General features: G+C 39.9%; 1 protein-coding gene across 1 annotated transcript in view; it reads left to right on the top strand.

Moving 5' to 3' along the window:
- Positions 1-26173, top strand: part of LOC136871982 (inositol monophosphatase 1) — an 84663-nt gene that overhangs the window by 56882 nt on the left and 1608 nt on the right. The window contains exons 3-4 of the mRNA XM_067145758.2: positions 3063-3322; positions 10941-11046. Of these exons, the coding sequence (XP_067001859.2) occupies positions 3063-3322; positions 10941-11046 (366 nt within the window). The remainder of the gene's footprint in view (positions 1-3062; positions 3323-10940; positions 11047-26173) is intronic.

The raw sequence follows: 26173 nt of genomic DNA, 5'->3' as shown, positions 1-26173 counted from the left end.
ATGTTCAGACTGTACACTGCAGGATTTGCGTTGTTAGTATTGTTATTGTCATGACTTGCCGTTAGGCACCAGTGCTAGTACGGAGACATAGGGTTGAAACATAAGCATCAGTGTGCATTACAGTTACAGACAGTCAACATGGGTCTGGACAAGTTGAGCAGGGCTTTACTCATAAAGTTGTATTATGAAAACAACAGCTATGGTGCTGCCGCTCTTCGCGAGTATTGATGTGTTAAGGAAATACAGAGAGGTCCTCTTTCCGCACCAGGGTTGAAGAATGTGATTCAGAAGTTCGAATTAACTGGCAATTTGGGAATTGCTCCTAGGAGAGGCCGACGGCTAATTGTGCCACAAATTGTTGTAGAAGTTATTGATGCCATGGCTATGAATGCTGGATGGAATGTACGATCTTCAAGCAGTGCACGAGTTGTGCCATGACAGCTGAATGTTCCATGGTCCACCATTCGAAAAGTGCTGCGAACAGTTGTGAAATGGTATCCTTACAGACTTCACTCTACTCACCAACTGTTGCCATGTGACGCAGACATTCAAGTAGACTTTGCTCGTATGTTTCTTGCAAGGGTTCAATTTGATGACATGTGGCCATGGAACATTTTGTGGAGTGATGAAGCACACTTTACGCTCACTGGGGCAGTGAACATTCACAATTGTCGCATTTGGGAATTGTCACGGCCAGCAAACGTTCATGAAGTTCCCCTTCATAGTGAATGCGTCACTGTGTGGTGTAGCTTCATTGTACAGTTCATAATTGGTCCATTTTTCTTTCAGGAACTTGGACCCCAAGAATCGAGGACATGCAGCATGAACGGAACACGTTACTGTGATCTGCTTCACCAACATATGATCCCTGTTCTATGGAGGAGAGATGCTTTGGACTTGACTGTTTTGTTGCACGATGGAGCTCCACCTCACATTGCTCGTGAGATCACGTGGTTACTCCATAACACATTTGGAGAAGACCGAATCTTTGGCCAATCGTTCCAAACTTTGTGGCCACCAAGATCACCAGATTTGAACCTGTGTGATTTCTGGCCGTGGGGTTACCTGCAGGACAGGGTTTTATCAATAGGACACTAACACATGGTGGAGGTTGAAGATGAGCATAGGGAGGGAGGTAGCCAACATCCCACCTGAGATGTTTTGGGCAGCAGTAGAGCAATATCTAGTACAGTTCAGGCCGTCATTGATGCAGACGGTCGTCACATTGAACAACCTTTGTAACCTGGAATGTAAACGTGATACGCAGTTAACAAATGTTACCCTCTTATGTGGAAATTAAAATGTGTTTCTTTCAATAGTTTATTAGTTATTTCTCTTCCACAAAGTTTCATTGTCCTGTGATGACTCGTTTCTCATGAGGGCCCTCTCAAGTAGCAAAAGTTTAATTACAACCACCCTGTATTACACCTGGTTATGAACCAGCACAAGCACTGTCCACCATCTTGACTGATGATCCATCTTTACACCACGGAGGAGAAAGTTCTGCTGGCTGTAAACTGGCTTGAGTTCAAATGTAAGAGATAAGATTTCAACACAGCATAGAGGCGTGACGATACACCTTATTTTCACTGAAATCTCACTTTTCAAAAATTTGTTTGTTGCATCCTTATTCCAGGGAGGCCTTCATTTATGAAAGAATGAAACTATTTTGAAACCTTTTTCTCCTCTTTTTGTTTGGGATGTAAAGTATATTGTAAGGATTGTGATCAAACAATTTTGGATCTTGGTTACAATCTGACGAAGTTATTAATTGAACAAATGATATCAAACAAACCCCATGACACTACAGCTCTGAAGGACCTTGGCCTACCAAGCGACCGCTGCTCATCCTGAAGGCCTGCAGATTACGAGGTGATGCATGGTCAGTATGACGAATCCTCTTGGCTGTTATTCTTGGTTTTCTTAACCGAAGTTGCTATCTCTTGGTCAGATAGCTCCTCAACTGTAATCACGTAGACTGAGTAGAACTCGAATCAAACCTTGGGTCCAGGTAAAAATCCCTGATCTGGCTGGGAATCGAATCCAGGGCCTCTGGGCAAGAGGCACACATGCTACCCTTAGACCGCGGGGCCAGTGAACAAATGATATTAGTTTATTATTCAGATCAATTCTGCTGAATAGTAGCAAAATTTATTGGTTTCAGAATATGTTACTAATAAGCTTGTAGCTGTCAGTTTACATTTAGGAGATAGTAGGTTCTAACCCCACTGTCAGCAGCCCCGAAGATGGTTTTCTGTGGTTTCCCATTTTCACACCAGGTAAATGCTGGGGCTGTACCTTAATTATGGCCATGGTTGCTTCCTTCCCTCTCCTAGCTCTTTCCTATCCTATCATTGCCATAAGACCTGTGTGTACCGGGTGAGTTGGGCGTGCGGTTAAGGGCGCGCAGCTGTGAGCTTGCATCCGGGAGATAGTGGGTTCGAATCCCACTGTCGGCAGCCCTGAAGATGGTTTTCCATGGTTTCCCAATTTTACACCAGGCAAATGCTGGATTTGTACCTTAATTAAGGCCATGGCCATTTCCTTTCAACTCCTAGGCCTTTCCTATCCCATCGTCGCCATAAGACCTACCTGTGTAGGTGTGACGTAAAGCCACTAGCAAAAAAAAAAAGAGAGACCTGTGTGTGTGTGTTGGTGCGATGTAAAGCAAATTGTAAAGAAATAAAAGTAAGAGGTAAAGAAGTAACAATTATATAGAGTGTTTATTATTACTGTATCTTTTTGAGATTGATTTTCAAATTCTACTTGATAACTTTTCAATTCCTGATCACTTGTGTTGTTCTGAGGTATTTCAGAGACTGCTCTGTGCTAAGGTGTCATTCAAGTTTTAAAAATTCTTACTTATTGTATTATTACTTCTAACTTGTAAATCTTTTCTTTTCTTTTTTCCTCCTGATTTTGTATTAATCTTTGTGTCACATGTTATTTTATCTTTTTAGTTGTGCGATATGGTACCTCTATTGATTGTGATTCTCTTCAGGTTTTTGCTGTTGATATTCTTACATTTTCTTTTTCAAAGTAATAATTTGTTCATTATATAGGTTCATAGGGGAAGAATCCACTGCCGAAGGTTTGAAATGTGAGTTAACAGATGCTCCAACTTGGATAATAGATCCTGTTGATGGAACCATGAATTTTGTTCATGGATATCCTAATGTATGCATCTCAGTTGCACTTTGGGTGAATAAAGTGGCTGAGATAGGCATAATTTATAACCCTGTGCTGGAACAATTCTTTTCTGCCCAAAAAGGAAAGGGAGCCTTTCTTAATGGAAATCAAATTCATGCTTCATCAGAAACAGGTTTGCAGATTTAATTCGATGTGCTGCACTATTCTTTTTGTGTGGCTTTACTGCATACTAAACAATGTATAGTTCTCTCCGAGTGCTTAAATCTATTTAAATTATGTTGTTTTCCTTGTGTGCTTCCCGATACCCTGTTCCTCTGCTTTCTGTTTTGAGTTTTCTTTCTTATATTAGAATCTCTCTTGAACTTTGAATAATTAAACTCTGCATAATTTCTGCTACAGTGCATGTTGTCTTTGTGCATGTCCCTTGTTCATTGACAGTATTGGTTGATATTTCTAGAGTAATAAATAAGCATTCTCATTTATTATCAAGTAGACATTCCTGTTTGGTGGCTTAAGCATGATCCAGACACTGCATGAATGGGATTGGGTCAAGGTTTCTATCTTTTTACTAGAGTATTTCACCCTCCCTCATCATTGGTTTAATGATAGGAGCCAGAGGAACCATCACTAAATTCTTTGTTCATTTCTGCAAAGATTCAGCCTCACCAAAATCTCTATTACATCAGTTGCTTTAGTTGCACAATGTGAACTTCAGCAGTGGCACAGTGTTTTTCTGCTGCTGAATATGCTTCTCCAGTCTGGTACAGTTCACCTCATGTCAAACAGGTAGATACAGCTCTCAATGAAACCTGTAGGTTGATTACAGGTAGCTTAAAGCCTAATCTGACAGATAAGCTCTATTACCTGGCTGGAATAGCGCCATCCTGTATACGTAGAAAAGTAGCTACAAACATGGAAGGGCTTAAAGTGGAACAGAACAGCACTCCCCCACTGCATGGACATAGCTCTCCTCAGCAACGGCTGAGATCCTGGAAGAGCTTCCTGAGGACATCTGAAGTGTTCACTGTCTCACCAGAGAAAGCAAGGCTGGAGCTGTGGAAGAAGAGAACCCCTCACCTTCGTGGCTGGATGTCAGCTGCTGAACAGTTACCACCTGGACGTAATGAAAGCTGGCTGGTGTGGAAGTCCCTGAACAGGCTACAATGAGGAGTGGGAAGATTCAGGGATAACTTGAAGAAATGGGGATTCAGCACAATCGATATAAGATGTGAATGTGGACAAGAACAAATCACGAGCCACATGTTTCAGTGCCTTCTGTGCCCACCATCTTGCACAGGAGATTATCTCCTATAAGCCACTCAGAGTGCAATGGATATTGCTATAGTAGTCCCTGTGTATAAAGGAAAGGGTGATAGACATCAATCTGAAAATTACAGGCCGGTAAGTTTGACATGCATTGCATGTAAGCTTTGGTCACACCAGGCAAATGCCGGGGCTGTACCTTAATTAAGGCCACGGCCGCTTCCTTCCCACTCCCAGGCCTTTCCTGTCCCATCGTCGCCATAAGACCTATCTGTGTCGGTGCGACGTAAAGCAATATGCAAAAAAAAAGAAAGAAAGAAAGAAAGAAAGAAAGAAAGAAAGAAAGAAAATAAAAGTAAGCTTTGGGAAGGCATTCTTTCTGATTATATTAGACATGTTTGCAAAATTAATAACTGGTTTGATAGAAGGCAGTTCGGGTTTAGGAAAGGTTATTCCACTGAAGCTCAACTTATACGATTCCAGCAAGATATAGCAGATATATTGGATTCAGGAGATCAAAGGGACTGTATCGTGATTAACCTGTCTAGAGCATTTGATAGGGTGGATTATGGGAGATTACTGGCAAAAATGAGTGCAATTGGACTAGAGAAAAGAATGACTGAATGAGTTGCTATATTTCTAGAAAATAGATCTCAGAGAATTAGACTAGGCGAGGCTTTATCTGACCCTGCAATAATTAAGAGGGTTCCTCAAGGTAGTATTGTTGGACCATTATGTTTTCTTATATATATATAAATGATATGAGTAAAGAAGTGGAATCAGAGATAAGGCTTTTTGCAGGTGATGTTATTCTGTATAGAGTAATAAATAAGTTACAAGATTGTGAGAAACTGCAAAATGATCTTGATAATGTTGTGAGATGGACAGCAGACAATGATATGATGATAAACGGGGTTAAAAGTCAGGTTGTGAGTTTCACAAATAGGAAAAATCCTCTCTGTTTTAATTACTGTGTTGATGGGGTGAAAGTTCTGTTTGGGGATCATTGTAAGTATCTAGGTGTTAATATAAGGAATGATCTTCATTGGGGTAACCACATAAATGGGATTGTAAATAAAGGGTACAGATCTCTGCAGTTGGTTATGAGGGTGTTTAGAGGTTGTAGTAAGGAAGTAAAGGAGAGGGCATACAAGTCTCTGGTAAGACCTCAAAGAGAGTATGGTTCCATTGTATGGGACCTTCACCAGGGTTACTTGATTCAAGAACTGATAAAAAATCCGAAGAAAAGCAACTCAGTTTGTTGTGGGTAATTTCCGACAAAAGGGTAGTGTTACAAAAATGTTGCAAGGTTTATACTGGGAAGACTTGGGAGAAAGAAGATGAGCTGCTCGACTAAGTGGTATGTTCTGAGCTGTCAGTGGAGAGATGGCGTGGAATGATGTTATGATTGTTGGGGTATATGTAACCAAACATGTATCGATATGCAGCAATTCGTAGAAGGTAGTAATCCATGTGACGTAATAATTATTTAGAGATACATTGGCAGGCTATCCAATAAGAAACAGGCTGGGACCAATGAGAGGTCAGTGGAGGGAATAAGAAGAATAATAGTAAAGTTAACCAAGACTATATATTCTTACTACGTGGAAGATAACCAGAACAAAACTCAACATTCCACAGCATGTTCAAGTATAAGAACAATGTTTTGAATAGAAATAATGTATATACAAGAAACCCCTAGACCATTTACAAAGTTTTATATTAGTTGAGGCAATTTAAAGCGATATAACAAACTTCAAGCTTCAGCGGAACGAGATAAACGAACACAGTTTTAAAATAAGGAAGTAAAGGAGAGGGCATACAAGTCTCTGGTAAGACCTCAAATAGAGTATGGTTCCAGTGTATGGGACCTTCACCAGGGTTACTTGATTCAAGAACTGATAAAAAATCCAAAGAAAAGCAACTCAATTTGTTGTGGGTAATTTCCGACAAAAGGGTAGTGTTACAAAAATGTTGCAAGGTTTATACTGGGAAGGAGGAGGAGACGGGATCATAACTGTGGGAGTCGCCCAAGCATGTTAAGATGCAAAGTACGAAGCCAGTTCATAGTACGGTTGCTAAGTCCAGGCCTCATATTCAATCATTCAAACCTCTTAACTCAATTATCTTGATGCCATTATTTTGTTAAAAAACACTCATGTAAATTGAAACTGACCATGCAGGCGAAGGTCTAGTTTTAAGTTCAGAGTTTCTCCTGTAGGGGAGTTTTAATTGCCGCAAGATTAAAACGTGCGGCGTAGAGGTGTACCTCCCGGTACAACAATAATAATAATAATAATAATAATATGATGTCCAAAATGATCAAAATTTTGGCTGAATGTGTGTATGTTCCAGCACAGCTCTCAACCAAACTTGTTACATATATCACTTACTATCTGAAAAAATTACTGTGGAGGTAAGGCACCCCTAGGGGTGAAGGTGGGAAAGGCTGAAATAAAAAAAAATAGAAAACTACCATTGCCATTTTTTAGAAGTGTCACTGTTGATCAGTTTGTCGAGGGCTGTGAGGCATATCACCAATAGATGCAAAAAAAAAAAAAAAAAAACACTGACACTCTTCAAATGTTGATGCCACTTAGGTTAAAGTTTCTTTTCTTTGCCTCGGCAACACTGCAGTGCATTTGGGCCCCTATGAACAGTGTCAATGTAGAGAGATTTTTTATCAAGTACAACGTGATTGTAACTGATAAGTTGTCTCGAATGAAGGACACTATTCAAACAATTGGCATGTTGTATGTCATCATTGAAATTCCTCTTCCTTGTAGGTCGGTTGTACTGTGATAAATGAATACGTTCAGAATAGCATTTTTCACTTTGAAATTGTTTGTAAATTTGTAAATATGCATATTCATGTGTATGTGTTAATACTTCTTGCAGTCTTATGTTGATGTTTTTTTAATTTTCTGTAGTGTATTCAAAACTGCATGATGAGCAATGTGTGATTAAATAGTATGATTTTACTCTCAACTGTAGTGTGTGCATTTTTACAAATTATGCTAATTTTTAACCAATTTGCTACGAAACGCTAAATTTTACAATCAAAACGCTAAATCTCTGATTTTAAAATGCTATAAACCACAAACTCTATTAATGCATAGTTTTTGGAGTTGCTGAGATGAATAGTGACGCTCTGGATGTTGTTTAAGTCCAAGACGATGGGACAGGGAAGGGCTAGGAGTGGGAAGGAAGCAGCCGTGGCCTTAATTAAGGTACAGCCCCAGCATTTGCCTGGTGTGAAGATGGGAAACCACAGAAAACCATCTTCAGGGCTGCCGACAGTGGGGTTCGAACGTACTGTCTCCCGAATACTGGATACTGGCCGCACTTAAACGACTGCAGCTATCGAGCTCGGTCACACATACATTTACAACCTCGGTCATTTTGGACATTTCCCTTTTTCACCCCTTTTCACCCTCCATGCTGACGGTGGATGAACGTAGGCTGCGTAGGCATCGGGCCAACAACATCTCGAGTCCAGAGAACATAAAAGAAGTAGTTCATTGCAGTTCTCATTTAGACAACAGCAAGAACGCAGTGGTCGAGCAGCCAAGTGTGTCGCCAAGTTAATATACAATTACATGGACGTGTCTTTGGATTATTTACTCTCTCTCTCTCTTTCTCTCTCTCTGTCTTAAAATTTTTAGCTTACATTTGGTCAAAAGAAGCACGATACTTGAGTAAGAAGGTGGTTCAAACAGTGAGAGGTACAGACAGACAAACAACAAGGACAAGAGAACACGGGTAGAACCCGTCAAGTAATGGAAATATTACTATAAAGACCAACGTGTTGAAATGAAATGTCGTATGGCTTTTAGTGCCGGGATATCCTAGGACGGGTTCGGCTCGCCAGGTGCATGTCTTTCTATTTGACAGATAACACAGACACCCAGCCCCCGTACCATTGGAATTAACCAATTAAGGTTAAAATCCCCGACCCGGCCGGGAATCGAACCCGGGACCCTCTGAACCGAAGGCCAGTACGCTGACCGTTCAGCCAACGAGTGTCGGACACCAACGTGTTATTAAAAGGGAAATGAGGGGGGGGGGGGGGGAGAAAATTTGGTGGTTGATGGAAGTAGACAGAGTATCCAGCAGGTAACCGCCCCTCTCAGGGAATCAAAAGTGACCGGCCTCCTCATCAGATTACACAGAAACCAGGCACAACAGTGAAACGATGTACTATTATCAGAAGAATACAAATTGTATCATTGCTTGTATAGTGCGAGCCTCAGTAGAGTTACCGGTTATTCCCTCCCGTCCACTAAACCACTCATTTCATCCAAAAGATGTAAAAGACAATACAAAGGCCATGGTGCAACTTTCCAGCGGGCAACGAAATGTTGGATAAAAAAAAAAAAAAAAAAAAAAGCCAAGCAACTCAATGTTGAAAACATCCTAGGGATACGAGCTCCGAATTATAGGTAAATAAAATATGAAAATAAGGTATGAGAATAATATATTCTTTACTTATTCTTAAAATTACAATCCATTTCTTAATCATCGTTATCCGGTCGATTAGATCACGGCTGACTGGATCGCTCGTTGCGCTCCATCGTCGCCATAAGACCTATCTGTGTCGGTGCAACGTAAAGCAAAAAAAAAATAAAAAAATGTATATCTTCCAGCATAGCTCTCATCCAAACTTGGTACGCACGACTTATTATCTGCAAAAATACTGTGGGGGCAAGACACCACTAGCTCCTCAAGGGGAGGGGTTGATATGTGAAAATAAGAAAAAATAAAAACTTATATTAATGTCAAATCCATGGCTTTCAGGGTTGCTGGGATGAATTCTGACACTCTGGTTGCTGTTGGGGGGTTGAGAAGGGATGAACAAGAATATGTCCAAAATGACCGATATTTGTGTTAAGACTACAGTTTTTGGGGTCCATAACCTGATTGGTAACAGCCCCAGTGACATTTAGAATCGTGCACATTAATATCTATTGCGCAAGGTGTAAATACTTACAGTTATAACTTAATTTTATTATTTGTTTGAAAGGATCAGCTACTTCCCAGACAATCTGGGCTGCCATGAGGAAGTACTTTAACACAAAATTATAATCTCAAACTAAAATCAAACACATAAGAATAACTCTAAATTTATAAAAGAGTTTGTAAACTATCTGCCAATGTCGCAAAGAAATAATCCTTCAAACACTGTAAAAAATCCTAAAATTAAACATTCAAGAAAGTGCCCAAGTAGAGCCACAAAGCTGGGTACTACAGATAGTTTACCATAAATAATCTTGCAATTGATTTCTTGTGAAATTATCTTGGCTTGATATAATTTGCTATAAATAAACCATGCAATGGCTTGCTTTGTAAAATTGTCAATTTCAGTTCACACTTTTGATGCTTACTGCCATGTATACATTTCTTAGAATTCATTATCACTCTCTTGATTGTACTGAATGCATGTTGTAGTAATATATAAAGGCAAATATAATATATACATTTTCCATAAATCAATAGAAATACAGAGAAAATGCAAATAGTACCACCATGAAGTCATGAATAACGTTTGAACAACGTATTACTGTTAGGTTAGACTGATCATGAAAGTAAACCTTTAATTCAATTTTATCTAATTCATATTATATTAGAAACTTGTTACAAAAACAAGGTTAAAATACTTCCCCACCAATTTAGCGACTCTTGTTAGGATTGCTGCTTCACATATTCCTACATTTTCAATCCTTTGTACATGTTAACTATAGTGTCCTGAAATGAACTTTGTAGAGCTACTTTGCTTTCATTTTTGGAGATATTCGTAGAGATTTTTCTTGATTCTTGGACATCTCGATGAAAATTTAAATACAAACTTGTCGGACTACTTTATTAAATGCTTTATTTGAACATGCCACAATTCTTTTTACCTGGTATTATGCTAACATAATTATTTACATTCCTAAAGAAAAAGCAAATACGACATAAAAGTTGGCAGTGGTTTTTCATCGCTCAACTTATGGCAGATAATGCCATATGCGAGTTAAAAGATAACTACAAGATATCGTAATGGCAAGCAGGGTCCCTTCACTGTATGGTTAGCGATGCAGAATGCAACCCAACTGTTAGGAAGTAACTATAAATCACTTCCTTCAGTAGTAATAGGGGAGAAATAGATTGCTCCCTCAGGGCCCAAAGTTACGTGGAATAGTCTATACCAGCTTTGTGTTTTTGTTGCATTTCTTTTGCTTTTGTATAGCTGACTGCATGTTATTTTTCTTTGTATATACCTATCGTAATGTATAAGGTACCATACATGCCCGTAGCAGAATTATAAATGCACTAGACTAGAATGTGCAGAACAATTTTTGAGCACTGCATTATAAACATTATTTGATTGAGCTGGTTGTTTCTATGAAGAGAATATTATTCTGTTCTTATATTCTTGTAATCAGACATATTTGTTGTTAAAAAAGAAGGAAATCTTAATTGTGACATGATCCTCTCTCTTAATATCTGTATTGTATGTTGTATTACAGCACCTTTTTCATTTCCAGAATTATCAAAGTCACTTATGATCATGGAGTTTGGAACAAGTCGTGACCCGAACAAGATGAAAGTAGTCATGGAAAATATGCAGATGCTTGTTCCATTGGTGCATGGGTAATAACTTACTTTTTATTTTTGCAAAAAGAAATATTTCATGCAAACTTCAAAGTGGAAACTTTTTCATTTTATAGCAGAAATCTGTAGGCATAGCCACTTTAACAGACTTTCAGTTTATCACTGGTTTGTTACATGTAACGGTTACTTGTTTTAGTTACTTATTTGAGAAATCAATTGCCATAGTGTGCATGGATGACAAAAGCATATTGGATATGAAGAGGTTTCCATGGATGATACAAATAAAGTTAAGATAGGGACTGGAAAATAGAAAAGGGCAATGTATTTATTCCAAGGTTAAAATACTTCCCCACCAATTTAATGACTCTTGTTAGGATTGCTGCTTCACATCTTCCTACATTTTCAATCCTTTGTACATGTTAACAATAGTGTCCTGAAATTATTTCCATATTCACTAAGAGAAACTTTGGATACAGAAGGATGTTACAGAGAAGACTAAGTAATAGATAACATTAAAGGTACATAAAAATAGTTTACCAAATTATCTATCTCAAATAGGAATTTATGTACATGAAAAAAACAAGAATATTTATAAAAGGACGTTCCTTGACTACTTCTAATTTCCATGAATCGGAATAATTACCAAGAAAAGAATAACTAAGCCCTTATAAAACCCGATACACCTGCCAGGGTTGATAAATAGGAATATATATATGAAAGAACAACGAGAATATTTACAAAAGGTAGTTCCTCGACCACTTCCAATTTCCATGAATTGGAATAATTACCAAGAAAAGAATAACTAAGCCTTTACACAACCTGATACACCTGTTAGGGTTCATAAGTTACCATTCAGTATGTGTTATAAAATTTTCATTTGAAGAGAATCATTGAAACAGAACGTTAACTACACTGAGTGGCCAAAAGTCATGAGAAGACACTGAATGTGATGTTAATAACGAGTTACTTCTCTGCTAGCCCTCAAACTGGCAGCAATAGGGCAAGGCATCGACTCTACAAGGTGTTGGAGTCATTCTGGAGGGATCTGAACCCATGCATCGTGCACTGCTACCCACAATTGGTCTTGTGTAGTTGGTGTGGGGTTCATGGAGTGTACACCAGCATCAACAGCATCCCATAAATGCTTGATTGAATTAAAATTGGGGAATCTGGAGGGCTCGATACAACTGGAACCGGGATTCATTGGACCATACCACACGCCACCACTGTTCCATGGTTCATTACCGATATTTGCAGGCCCATGCAACTCGCAATTGATCTGATGCCCGTATGGCACATATGGTTAGTAACATCTTAACAATGCACAGATAAGAAGTCTGTTTGTTTACATACATATTGGCGGAAATACAAACTTTAATATTTGGCGCGGATTGTGATGCATATGTGTCATCGGCCGTGAATGTGTTAAGTACATCTACACTGGAATAGCATATAGCTGAGAAGAGGAAAATGTCATAATGGGGAGGATGCTTCAAGAAAATCTACACTGAAAAAATAGGCTCGTCACTGAGAAAGCAATACTGCGTATCTGACAATGCTTTTCCTATCCATTATTTCCCATAATACTGGTCACACCTCCCATCCACATATGGATATGCAGTCCATTAGAACAACGTTTGTTATAGACATGATATAGGCTTTTGGGCTTATGCCGTTTCAAGAAAATAAGGTGAAATTCTTTACGTTTTGCAGAGGAAACTGTGCTCTGCATCATCAGAAGAAAAATCTCAACTGTCCACGAAAAAGGCTTCTTAAGCAATGAGTTTAGAAATTTAGACGTTATAGTAGAAGTGGAAATAGTACCCTCATTCGTCACCAGATGGCTCCCCGTACGTGGTACAGTGCTAGTGTTCGAAGCGGAAGCTGCTGGAACCATCAAAATCGGTCTAAGAGGGTCACATAACATGTGTACATAATACACTGACTGAGCAAATGTCATGCGATAGCGGAGCACTGATGCGCAGGTGTGTCTGCGCACCACACGCCCCCTGTGCCAGCGGCAGTTGTATAGGAGACCTTGTGAGCAGTGGCTGTGCAAGTGACGGGTGTAACATGGAACGTCGTCGTGAGCTGACACCGTTCGAACGGGGTAGGGTGGTTGGTGCCCGATGGATGGGAAGTGCGATTTCGGAAGTGGTGCGGGAATTCGCCTTCACAAGATCAACGGTGTCCAGGGTGTATCGTGAATGGATGAATGCGGCTGTCACCTTCCACAACAGACGAATGACCGGCTGTCCAACCACCCTCGAAGACCGTGACCGGCGACATCTGAGAGGGATTGTCAATAGTGACAGACGGGCAATCATGCAACAAATCACGGTTCAGTTCAACACAGGCCATGCTAGACACGTCTCCCAGTGGACAATCCATAGGAACATGGGTTCTATGGGGTATGGGATCCGGCGACGCACACGGGTGCCACTGTTAACCCGTCATTGGACACGACGACACACATTTGTCGCCAGTCACCAGCGATGGACACTGGAACAATGACGTAACGTGATATGGTCGGACAAATCACGATTTCAACTGCACCGTGCCGATGGGTGGCACTGTGTGTGGCGCAGACCACATGAAGCGATGGATCCCGCCTGTCTCAAAGGTGTGGTCCAGGGCGCTGGTGTCTCTGTTATGGTTTGGGGTGCATTTTCCTGGTATGAAATGGGCCCCCTAGTTGTTCTGGAAGAGACTTTGAATGGTATGCGGTATGTTGAGCTGCTCGGAGAGTATCTCCACCCATTTTTGGCCTTCCAGTGCCCAGGCGGTTCTGCGGTGTTTCAAGGTGATAACGCGCCGCCACATCGCTCTCACGTCGCCCGGGAATGGTTCCAGGAACATGCAGCGGAGGTCCAATGACTGCCATGGCCACCCAGGAGCTCCGATATGAACCCTATAGAGCATATCTGGGATGTCCTGGAACGCAGGCTCCGTACCATGGATCCTGCACCCACGAACAGACCAGCATTGGCGGCTGCTCTGCAAACGATTTGGTGTCAGCTGCGTCCAGAGGACTACCAGGGACTTGTCGACTTCCTTCCACGGCATCTCACTGCAGTTTGCAGGGTCAGAGGAGGCCCCACACGCTATTAGGTGACTATCCCATGACATTTGCTAAGTCATTGTATATGACAATGACAGGTGTATGACATATAAATTATAAACACAAAAGTTTTCCACCTATTCAATACATAGTTTTATTTACGCTGTGTGTATTTACATTACATGGGACTAGTTTCAACCCTACTCGGGGTCATCATCAGCCATATTTAAACTATACACAATACTTGACGTTTAAATAAGGCTGATGATGACCCCAAGTAGGGTTGAAACTAGTCCCATGTAATGTAAATACACACAGCGTAAATAAAACTATGTATTGAATAGGTGGAAAACTTTTATGTTTATAATTTATATGTAATCCCAGTTGAATACGGACCAACAACATGAAATTTATAACCCTTAAAGGTGTATGACATTGACACAAGCCTGGAATGAAACATCTGGCGATGAGAAACGTACAAATTTGGAAAACACAGAGACGAAATAACAATAGTGAAGGGACAGGGAAGGGAACTACCTACGTAAATCCTTAATGGCTGGCAACCAGATATTACTTAAATGATAGCCAGTGCCCCTGTATAAATTGTTAGGATTTCTACGTATTTCCACAGCTTCCCGGATAATCCTGGATCTGTAGTGTCTAGTGTGGGTAAGAGCTCGAGCATCTTGGAACATGACATCATGACCCGACAATAGAGCGTGCTCAGCTATTGCTGATTTGTCTGGCTGGTTGAGACAAATATTACGTTCATGTTCATGTTGTTATTTCATCTCTATGTTTTCCAAATTCATATGTTTCTCATTGCCAGATGTTTCATTCCAGGCTTGTGTCAATGTCATACACCTGTCAGTGATGTTACGTACACATGTTATGTGACCCTCTTAGACCGATTCTGATGGTTCTGTCAGCTTCCGCTTCGAACGCTAGCGCTGTACCGCATCTGGGGAGCCATCTGGTGACGAATGAGCGAATCATTTCCACTTCTATTATAACGTCTAAATTTCAAAGCTCATTGTTTAAGAAGTCTTTATCGTGGACAGTAGAGATTTTTCTTCTGGTGACGCAGAGCACAGTTTCCTCTGTGAAACGTAAAGAATTTCATCTTATTTTCTTGACACGGCATAAGACCAAAAGCCTATATATTGTCTATAAGTATGGGCCGTGAAAGAATCAATGGCAACATTCCTTATGTTAGTTTTCTATGCATAAGTGTAAAGGAAAATGATCCTTACCGTACTGCATTATAGGAATGTGTGTTTGCATGATGTATTTACACACTCCTAGAGTATAATGTATTTAAGGTTCATTTTACTTTGCACATTAGCACAGGTAAATTAACACAAGAACAAAAATTGTTCTAATGAACTGCATATCTATATACGCCTGCGAAGCATGAACAATCGTAAGGATAATAATGGATAGGAAGAGCATTGCCAGATATGCGGAATTGCTCACGCAGCGATGAGCTGCTGGGTACAAAACAAGCTACAAAGAATCTTTTTTAAATCACAGAACTAACAGGCAATGTGCAAATTGTATTGTGTAATATGATATAATTAAGTGCAAACAGTGTGTCGTTATGAAGAGGGAAGAAGCATGCTTTGGGTTTGACACAATTTTCTGTGGAGGTGCAGAGGGGGATTACTGATAACCCACTTCAAAGGTTGGCACCTCTGCATATCATTACTGAATGCACAAGGCATAGGAAATTTTTGCAACCCTTGCAAAATGACCTGGTTTTCCTCTTCCTTGGTCCACAGTTGCAGCACCCTTGAACTCTTCCCACCTTTGGTTGTGATGCTGTAAGGCTTTCTGAGCGAGGTATTCATGCAGCTCAAAAATTCCTGCCTCTCTTTTGGTGGTTGGTGGCTTATTGGTATTCCAGATCACACACGCATTTATTGCAGCTTATTGAGTAAACTGTGGAATAGCACCATTGTCCATCTTCGAGTAGGCTGGGCTACATTGTATGCATCAGATATTCCATCCTCAACATCTAGCACCTTTCTTTGTAAAATTGAAATGCACTGCCGAACAATGCTGTATGGCACATTTTCCATTTTTTATGGTAGAGGCAAAATATGTAAAATAACAAAAATAAATAATAATTTAGTCCTTATATCAAGGAAACAGGTATGTTACATCATAACTATACAAAGTAACTCTTAATCCAAACCAAACCAAACTCCATGGCACTACAGGCCTTGAAGGGCGTTGGCCTACCAAGCTGCCGCTGCTCAGCCAGAAGGCCTGCAGATTACGAGGTATCGTGTGGTCAGCATGACAAATCCTCTCGGCTGTTATTCTTGGCTTTCTAGACCGGGGCCGCCATCTCACAGTCAGATAGCTCCTCAATTCTAATCACGTAGGCTGAGTGGACATCGAACCAACCCTCAGGTCCAGGTAAAAATCCCTGACCTGGCCGGGAATTGAACCTGGGGCCTCCGGGTAAGAGGCAGGCACGCTACCCCTACACCACGGGGCCGGCTGTGGAATCAGCTGTCTATAATCTAACATTTCAACATCAAAGTCGTTTTAAAGCAAATATCAGTCGAACAATGATATATGTTACTTCGTGGAACAATGCTGTGTGTTCTTTATTGATGAACTTACTAATAAGACTTGGATTTCTAATCTTATAAACATAAATACAAAGAAAAGCCTCAAAAATAATGTAATAGAGCTAACACTTTAAGGTTGTGAACAGTGTTGCCAACTTATATTTTCAAGATCCGCTAAATACTACTAAACATCCGCTAAAATTCCGCCAAGAAATCCGATCTCAAATAATAATAATAATAATAATAATAATAATAATAATAATGAAATGGCATGTGCGTTTAGTGCCGGGAGCGTTCCAGGAAATGTTTGGCTCGCCAGGGGCAGGTTTTTCGATTTGACCCCCGTAGGCGACCTGCGCGTCTTGATGAAGATGAAATGATGATGAAGACGATACATACACCCAGCCCCCGTGTCAGCAAAATTAACCAATGATGGTTAAAATTCCCGACCATGCCGGGAATTGAATCCGGGACCCCTGTGACCAAAGGCCAGCACGCTAACCATTTAGGCATGGAGCCGGAAATAATAATAATAATAATAATAATAATAATAATAATAATAATAATAATAATAATAATAATAAAAGTAAATGTCTGCACTCATCTGATCTGTGAGTTTCACTGGGATTAACCCTCTGCCTGCGAGCCGGCGAGATAAAACTTGTAGGCGTTTTACTGCCGGGTGCAAACTAGGTGAAGCCCCTACCTGAAGGGCCACACACAGAACAGGCCAATTCATTAAACGGTCTTCCATCATAGCATAAATATAAATGCTACTCTCTCACAGTTTCATTATCTGTCGTCATTCGTCAACTAAGAGATAAGTACCCTTTTCCCACACATTACAAATTTATAATACCACGATCTCATAACATCAAATCCATATAACATATTTTCCTCACGTGACTACTAGCTCCTGACAAGCAATACGGAATAGCTTGGAGACAGGCTGGAGTACAAATTTTTAAAAAATGTAAAATAGATAAAACGCTAAATTCCGCTATAATAAGTCTAGAATTCCGCCAAAAAATCCGCTGTCCGCTAAATTATATATTTCTCCGCCAACGGTCTTCTAATTCAGCCTTACATCTGATATGTTTTTGACATGCTCTATTGGTGAAAAATATCTAATTCCCCCCATGGGAATTTAGAATTTTCCATTAGCGGAAATTCCGCTAAGTTAGCAACACTGGTTGTGAAGCATGTAAGTACCCATAATTACTTGTGGTAGCACACACTGCTCAATCAAAACCAAATTTTACAAGCATATCCTGTATAGCATTGTTAAAAACAAAAGAAATGATGCGAGCTTCCAAGCGGAGAGGTAACTAGAAATGAAAATGAAATATTACAGGAGTTCAACAGAGATTTTAATTAGTTACTGAACTGTAATACAACTGATGAGACACAAGATGGCCCTATAAACCCTATAATTTATAATGTAGAAAACTGGCTGGAAGTGGAGACAGCAATATGTGTGGGGCCCCTGCCTGTCATAAGAGGCGACTAAAAGGGGCCCAAGGGGCTGTCAACTTGGGAGTGTGGGTTGACGACCACGGGGCCCTTAGCTGAGTCTTGGCATTGCTCCCACTTTCTTGTGCCAGGCTTCTCACTTTTGTCTATCCTGTCCGACCTCCCTTGATCAACTCTTGTTCTTTTCCGACCCCGACGGTATTAGAGCATTCGAGGCCTAGGGAGTCTTTCATTTTCACACCCTTCATGGCCCTTGCCTTTCTTCGTCCTGTACTTCATTTTTCGAAGTGATGGATTCCTTCTTCTTTTTTCTCTCTCTTTACCTCCTGTGTGTGGGGGATGCAGACGAAAAATACACCCAAGGTATCCCCTGCCTGTCGTAAGAGGCGACTAAAAGGGGCGACCAAGGGATGATTGTCTTAGAACCATGAAACTACTTTTGATTAGTACCATCACGTGGGGAACACCATGGGTTGCCTTTACTTGCGAGCAGTACCACTACATTAGGTACACAATAGGTTTGTGATTAGTAGTAGCAGCAGTGTGTGTGTGTGGACTGTGGGTTTCGCGTTGCCTGTGAGTTGTACCACTATATGAGTGACACCGTTGGTCTGCATTGCCTGTGATTAGTACCCACTACGTGAGGAACACCACGGGAATACCGGCGCCCGTGATTAGTACACCTAGGTGAGGAACCTCATCGGTTTGCGTTGGCTATGAGTGGCACCATTGTGTGAGAAATACCATAGGTCTGCGTTACCTGTATGACGTACAATAGTTGTGAGTAGTACCATAATGTTTGGAACACCTTGAGTTTACACTACCTTTGATTAGTACCGCAACTTGAGAAATACCATGGTCCTCCTTTACTAGTGATAAGTGCCATTATGCGGGATCGTTGACATAGATATTGACCTATTTAGACAAGCATCATCGATTCAGGATTGGGCTTTGGAAGCAGTCCCTTGGTCAGTAATATTGTTTATGGGAATGTGAGGCATTGCACATCTTATCCACGGATTGTTTTAAATTCATATTCATCAGTTCATTCATCATTATCACGTTTTGAATTCTGGTCAGTGGATGAATTTTGTACTTTTAAAATGTAATCACATTTCATACCATAGGGGCCGATGACCTAGATGTTAGGCCCTTCTAAACAACAAGCATCATCACCATCAATATGTAAAGTGAAAAACAAGAAGTCTGCAGGATTGGATGAGTTCAGTGTGGACATGATCAAAGCACTTGGAGAACCTGGAATACAGTGGTTGTACAGAGTACTAAATAAAATTTAGGAAGAAAATGAAATCCCCAGTTACTGGAGGCAAGGAGTGATTATTCCACTATTTAAGAAAGGTGACCGAAAGAGGTGTAACAACTATAGAGACGTAACCCTTCTGTCTCATGGGTTAAAAATATATAAAAACCTTCCTGGAGAGCAAAATCAGAAAATTTCTTGAACTTAAACTTGAGGAAGAACAACATTGATTTAGAGTGAACAGGTCAATGCTGGACCTTATTTTTTTGTTGACAAGAATGCTCTTTGAAAAATGGTTATAGTTGTATTCTTGGATATTGAAAAGGCATATGATCATGTACCACATAAGCACATATGGGAATGTCTGAGATGTAAAGGAATGTCAGATGAGATTATAGCTCGAGTAAAACAGCTATATCAAGAGGCAAAGAGCTGTGTGCAAATTCAAGGAGACAGGTCAAACTGTTTTAAAACCAAGAGAAGAGTTCAACAAGGAAGTCGTCTATCACCACTTCTCTTCATTACTATAATGGATGAGGTTATAAAAGCAGTGAAAATGAAGGATCAGACAACAAATGCACTTGTATTTCCTGATGATATTTTACTATGGGGTGAGACAGAAGTAGAAGTTCAATCTAAACTAGATCTTTGGCAAGAAGAATTTGAAAGAATGCCGTGCGCGTAGAGGCGCACGGCTGTGAAGCTTGCATCCGGGAGATAGTAGGTTCGAATCCCACTATCGGCAGCCCTGAAAATGGTTTTCCGTGGTTTCCCATTTTCACACCAGGCAAATGCTGGGGCTGTACCTTAATTAAGGCCACGGCCGCTTCCTTCCAACTCCTAGGCCTTTCCTATCCCATCGTCGCCATAAGACCTATCTGTGTCGGTGCGACGTAAAGCCCATAGCAAAAAAAAAAAATTAAAAAAAAAAAATTGAAAGAATGGGAATGATCATCAGCTGAACTAAAACAGTCGGTTTAGTGATGAGTCAAAATCCTGAAGCAGTCCACCTGCGAGTTCAAAATGAAGAAGTAGACATTATCAATATCTTCAAATACTTAGGGAGCTTCGTTTCTTCTGACAGTACCATAAACCAAGAAATAGGCAATATAATACAAACTGGATCAATATTCTACCACTCCGTTCGTCAATTACTTTGGGATGACTCATTTCCCCAAGCTTGTACGCTCACGCTGTACAAAACATATCTTGTACCAATTCTAACATATGGACTGGAAGCAGCAATGTTGACTAAATCTCCATGAAGTCGCCTACAGGCCATTGAAATTAAGTTCCTTCGGTCATGTCTCCAAAAGACAAGGAGAGATAAAATAAGGAATAAAAGTATACAACAACAACTTGGATTGGACAGGAGCATGTTGGAAACCTTAGAATTAAGCAGATTATGATGGTATGGACATATGAGAAGGATGGCTCCAATTAGGACCCCAAGAGCAAACTATGAAAGGAATGTTGTTGGTAAGAGGTCCAGAGGGAGGCCTTGTGGTAGTTGGGAAAAGCAAATTTTCAAAGACCTTGTAAATTGGCAGCAAAAGGTAGAACATCAGCTGTGGATGGACAGGACAAATTGGGGAAGAGGCTCGTAAACATCCGCACCCGGCTTGCTGGAGTGGAAAATTGATGATGATGATGATGATGATGATGATCACTTCAGAACTAATATAACAGTTTTAACATATTCCAAAGAGTACACACTTTTTCTTTCAATGTCACAAATTGGTAAATCAATTGGCAGGTAAGAGCCAGTTCATATTACAAGTGTAGAGCAGTGCTGAGCAGCCATGATCCAGTCTTGGTCAGGATCACCCCTGGGTATTTTAAATGGAAGTGTGCTCGCTAGGTGTCCCGTCTCATGGAAATCGAGGTCTGTTCAGTCCTTGAATATTAATGTTTTGCCTTTTTTACGGTTAATTACCAGTACATGTGCACAATAAAATAGGATATAAGAAGAAACCATGTTTCATTCAAATGTCGTCAAATGTTCGTGGCAGCTAGTGTGTTAAAATTATAATCCATCTTTCATAATGGTGCCTACATTTGATATCAGCCATAACATTTGAAAAGAGCCTAAAAATAGCACATACATTAGTGTGTAGGAACATGAATATCATGAATGGCAATCTGGAGACTGGAAATTTTGTGTACTGCAGTAGGAATAATACATACAGCATTGTTCGGCTCATCTTATATGGAGGTGTCTTTCCAGCCACCTCTTTGCCTCTTCGGCTTTTATATTATTATTATTATTATTATTATTATTATTATTATTATTATTATTGCTTCTGGCATTGTGGAGTCCCTTAACTTCTTCCATTCACACTATTCCACTGGGATATGTTAATTTTTCATTTCCTTGACCTATTAAGTCGTTTTATAGTGCTTGGCGAAACGTATACTTCCAGTGACTGCAGTCTTGTTTGCTATACAGCATTATTCCACTGAAGTGCTTCAGATATCTGACTTTTATTGGCACCTAGGGATGGATATTGGACCTTCCAGTGACTTTTTCATGTGTAAGGCATGACATACATCAATGTTCCGTTAAAAACTCAACTTCACACCAAAAATGTGGATTCAGTGTTGTTCAGCAGCATATTTTAATTGTAGAATGTAATCAATGCAGTCTTTTTCGTGTGCCTACTATCATGATCAATCCTGTCATCATTGTGCATTGTGGACATCAACAACACAACCTCCCTTTCTTGGGCATGTAAGACACTAGAATGCAGTGTTTCTGAAATCCAGACATAGAAGAATTTACTACAAGTCTTGAGGTGTCTGCCTTTTATTTTTCCTCAGTAATCCTACAGTTGTGGGTTTTCCCCCCAGAAGCATTCCTGTAAGCTCATAGCTCATAAATTATACATTTAAAAAAAAATGTAGTAAGCAGTCTGGCCTATGCTGACGACTTGGTCTTAATGACAGATTGTGCCGAAAACCTGCAGTCTAATATCTTGGAACTTGAAAATAGATGCAATGAGTATGGTATGAAAATTAGCCTCTCGAAGACTAAATTGATGTCAGTAGGTAAGAAATTCAACAGAATTGAATGTCAGATTGGTGATACAAAGCTAGAACAGGTGGATAATTTCACGTATTTAGGTTGTGTGTTCTCCCAGGATGGTAATATAGTAAGTGAGATTGAATCAAGGTGTCGTAAAGCTAATGCAGTGAGCTCGCAGTTGCGATCAACAGTATTCTGTAAGAAGGAAGTCAGCTCCAAGACGAAACTATTTTTACATCGGTCTGTTTTCAGACCAACTTTGCTTTACATGAGCGAAAGCTGGGTGGACTAAGTTAGAAGTAACAGACATGAAAGTAGCAAGAATGATTGCTGGTACAAACAGGTGGGAACAATGGCAGGAGGGTACTCGGAATGAGGAGATAAAGGCTAATTTAGGAATGAACTCTATGGATGAAGCTGTACGCATAAACTGGCTTCGGTGGTGGGGTCATGTGAGGCGAATGGAGGAGAATAGGTTACTTAGGAGAATGATGGACACTGTTATGGAGGGTAAGAGAAGTAGAGGTAGACCAAGACGACGATCGTTAGACTCAGTTTCTAACGATTTAAAGATAAGAGGTATAGATCGAAATGAAGCCACAACACTAGTTGCAAAATGAGGATTGTGGCGACGTTCAGTAAATTCTCAGAGGCTTGCAGACTGAACGCTGAAAGGCATAACAGTCTATAATGATAATGTATGTATCTATGTATGTATGTAAAAAATTTGATTTATTTTACGTCGCACTGATACAGATAGGTCTTATGGCGACGATGGTAAGGCTTTCTGCGGATGATGTTATTCTCTATAGAGTGATAAATAAGTTACAAGATTGTGAGCAACTGCAGCGTGACCTAGAAAATGTTGTGAGATGGACAGCAGGCAATGATATGTTGATAAACGGGGTTAAAAGTCAGGTTGTGAGTTTCACAAATAGGAAAAGTCCTCTCAGTTTTAATTACTGCGTTGATGGGGTGAAAGTTCCTTTTGGGGATCATTGTAAGTATCTAGGTGTTAATATAAGGAAAGTTCTTCATTGGGGTAATCACATAAATGGGATTGCAAATACAGGGTACAGATCTCTGCACATGGTTATGAGGGTGTTTAGGGGTTGTAGTAAGGATGTAAAGGAGAGGGCATATAAGTCTCTGGTAAGACCCCCAACTAGAGTATGGTTCCAGTGTATGGGACCCTCACCAGGATTACCTGATTCAAGAACTGGAAAAAATCCAAAAAGCAGCTCGATTTGTTCTGGGTGATTTCCGACAAAAGAGCAGCGTTACAAAAATGTTGCAAAGTTTGGGTTGGGAAGAATTGAAAGAAAAGACGAGCTGCTCAACTAAGTGGTATGTTCCGAGCTGTCAGCGGAGAGATGGCGTGGAATGACATTAGTAAACGAATAAGTTTGAGTGGCGTTTATAAAAGTAGCAAAGATCACAATATGAAGATAAAGTTGGAATTCAAGAGGACAAACTGGGGCAAATATTCATTTATAGGAAGGGGAGTTAGGGATTGGAATAACTTACCAAGGGAGACGTTCAATAAATTTCCAATTTCTTTGAAATCATTTAGGAAAAGGCTGGGAAAACAACAGATAGGGAATCTACCACTTGGGCGACTGCCCTAATTGCAGATCAGTATTGATTGATTGATTGAAAGGCCTAAGAGTGGGAAGAAATTAGCTGTGGCCTTAATTGAGGTACAGCCCCAGAACAGTAATATTCCCGCCAGGGTTTAATATAGATTCATACAAACTTAAAAGTACCTCCTGAGGTCTGTTGTCCCTTCTGTATGGGCCACCTGGCTGTTGCCCTACGAGAACTTCTATACTGACAGTCGTATTAATAAACGGTGTATAACTTTTATACCACGTTTATTCATAATTTATGTGTAATTTGTTACTAATAAACTGATAAGCCTCCAGTGTATATCAATATCTGTCATAGTTATTCACTGAATTGTTTGTACAGACCAGGACCCTTGTATAAGCCTTGTATAGCAGCGAGTAACAAAAAAGAAAAGAGTGATCATTGTATAATAATTTTAGGAGTATTTACTGTCTGTAGTGGTAAAATATCCAACTTATCCATTAAGCACACATTGAAAGAAGAAAAAATAACAATGATCTCCAAGATGTTTTTAACATAGAACATTTAGAAGTTATGGAAGCTGAAAATGTTAATAAAATAAAATACTTTAAGAGATGGAGTATCCTAAAAGGTGGATGTCTGAGGAAGAAGAAGAAGAAAGAAAAGAAATGAGAACTAATGTGTGTGTTTGGATTTAATTATTGGAAACTGGTTTGATAGTAGTTAATCCCTTATTCCTCACTCTCGTTAACCTGCTGTTAGAAAAGTAGGAGGTGCACTGCTCGTCCGCGTCTGCGTGGAGCTTATTGCTGGCTTTGAGAGGGGGGGACTTGCTTTGGATTGGCTGTGGTGTGGAGGGTATGTGAGAGAGTGGGAGTGATCTGTTGTAGCTCTGTTCTGCCTAGTTACGTCTTGAGAATAAGGGGGTGGATGGCCTCATAAAGTATGTTTGTTTTGCCATACAACCAAGGCCATACCATCATTCAACTTTTGCTTCAACAACAATAACAGCGAGAGTTTGAACAACAAAGCAGATGATATAAAAGAACGCGGATGTTCCCCCAACTCCTCAGCTAATCGTTTTAACAGTAAATTTCTTTAACATCGGCACTTTACAAGATCATAAATTTTGATACATGTTTTTACCCTCCATCGACGATTCAACTACGAATATTTGAACATTTTAACATACGATTTTTGTATATCTACAGTAACAAATAAGAACCTCATAGTATTCCTCAACTTCAAGTTTTTATGCATTATCTTAAAACTCTGTTCAACATTGTACAAACACACTGCAGTTATCTGTGACCTGGATCCTAAGACGTTCTTTAAATATTAATTTTTATGGCATATAACCCATGTCAACCATTTTAATTGTATTTAAAAGCAGATTTCATGTTGATTGTTGTTAAGATCCTTTGATTTATTTATTTACTGTGAACTGACGATGATTTCAAGGGAATTAAAACCGGTTTTCACTTAATAAATGTTATGTATTATATATTGTGTTGAATGGTGGAACATCCCTCAATTAATTCCTATTATATAAGTTATACATCAACATGGAAATGAAAATCATAACTTATGATAGCATAAGAATGTTGTATGTATGTTGGGTATTCAGCTTGAAGGCTGGTTTGATCCTCTGCAGCTCCACCAACAGCTGTCACAGGTAGCCTAGGTGTCACTGAAAAGGCATACTAGGGAAATGAGGAGTGAGGTAGTTTCCTCTTTGCTTTCCTCACCAAGCCAGAAGTTGCTGCTACATATCAGTTTGCCAAGCTCACTGAAATGCATGCACTAACCGACCTTATGAGTGACGTTTTCATACCGTTCATAACAGAGTTTGGCTGCATAAGGAATGGTGTTACTAGCATTGCACATACCTTGGTCATTTTCATATTGTCAAAGTCAAGGATAAGACTGAGACAGGTCAATGAAAGTAACAAATTTATTCTAGCCCATACCAGAAGACGTAGTACACTGTAAAAACTACATCTCACCAGCAAAGGCATAATAAGAAAAAGAGTTAAAAGCATTGTTTGAAGAAACGGATAAAAGCTGAAGTGCAACACCTTTTCACAAATAGATCAGAAACTTGCCGGAAATAATTTACATTGCAATAACTGAGGTGTTCTAACAAATTGTTTCTTTTGATAGCGTATAGTGGA

This window comes from Anabrus simplex, chromosome 4 (assembly GCF_040414725.1).
Source record: "Anabrus simplex isolate iqAnaSimp1 chromosome 4, ASM4041472v1, whole genome shotgun sequence".
In the NCBI taxonomy this organism is placed as follows: Eukaryota; Metazoa; Arthropoda; class Insecta; order Orthoptera; family Tettigoniidae; genus Anabrus; species Anabrus simplex.
The sequence above is the reverse complement of the archived record's forward strand: the minus strand, read 5'-3'. Positions and strand labels throughout refer to the sequence as shown.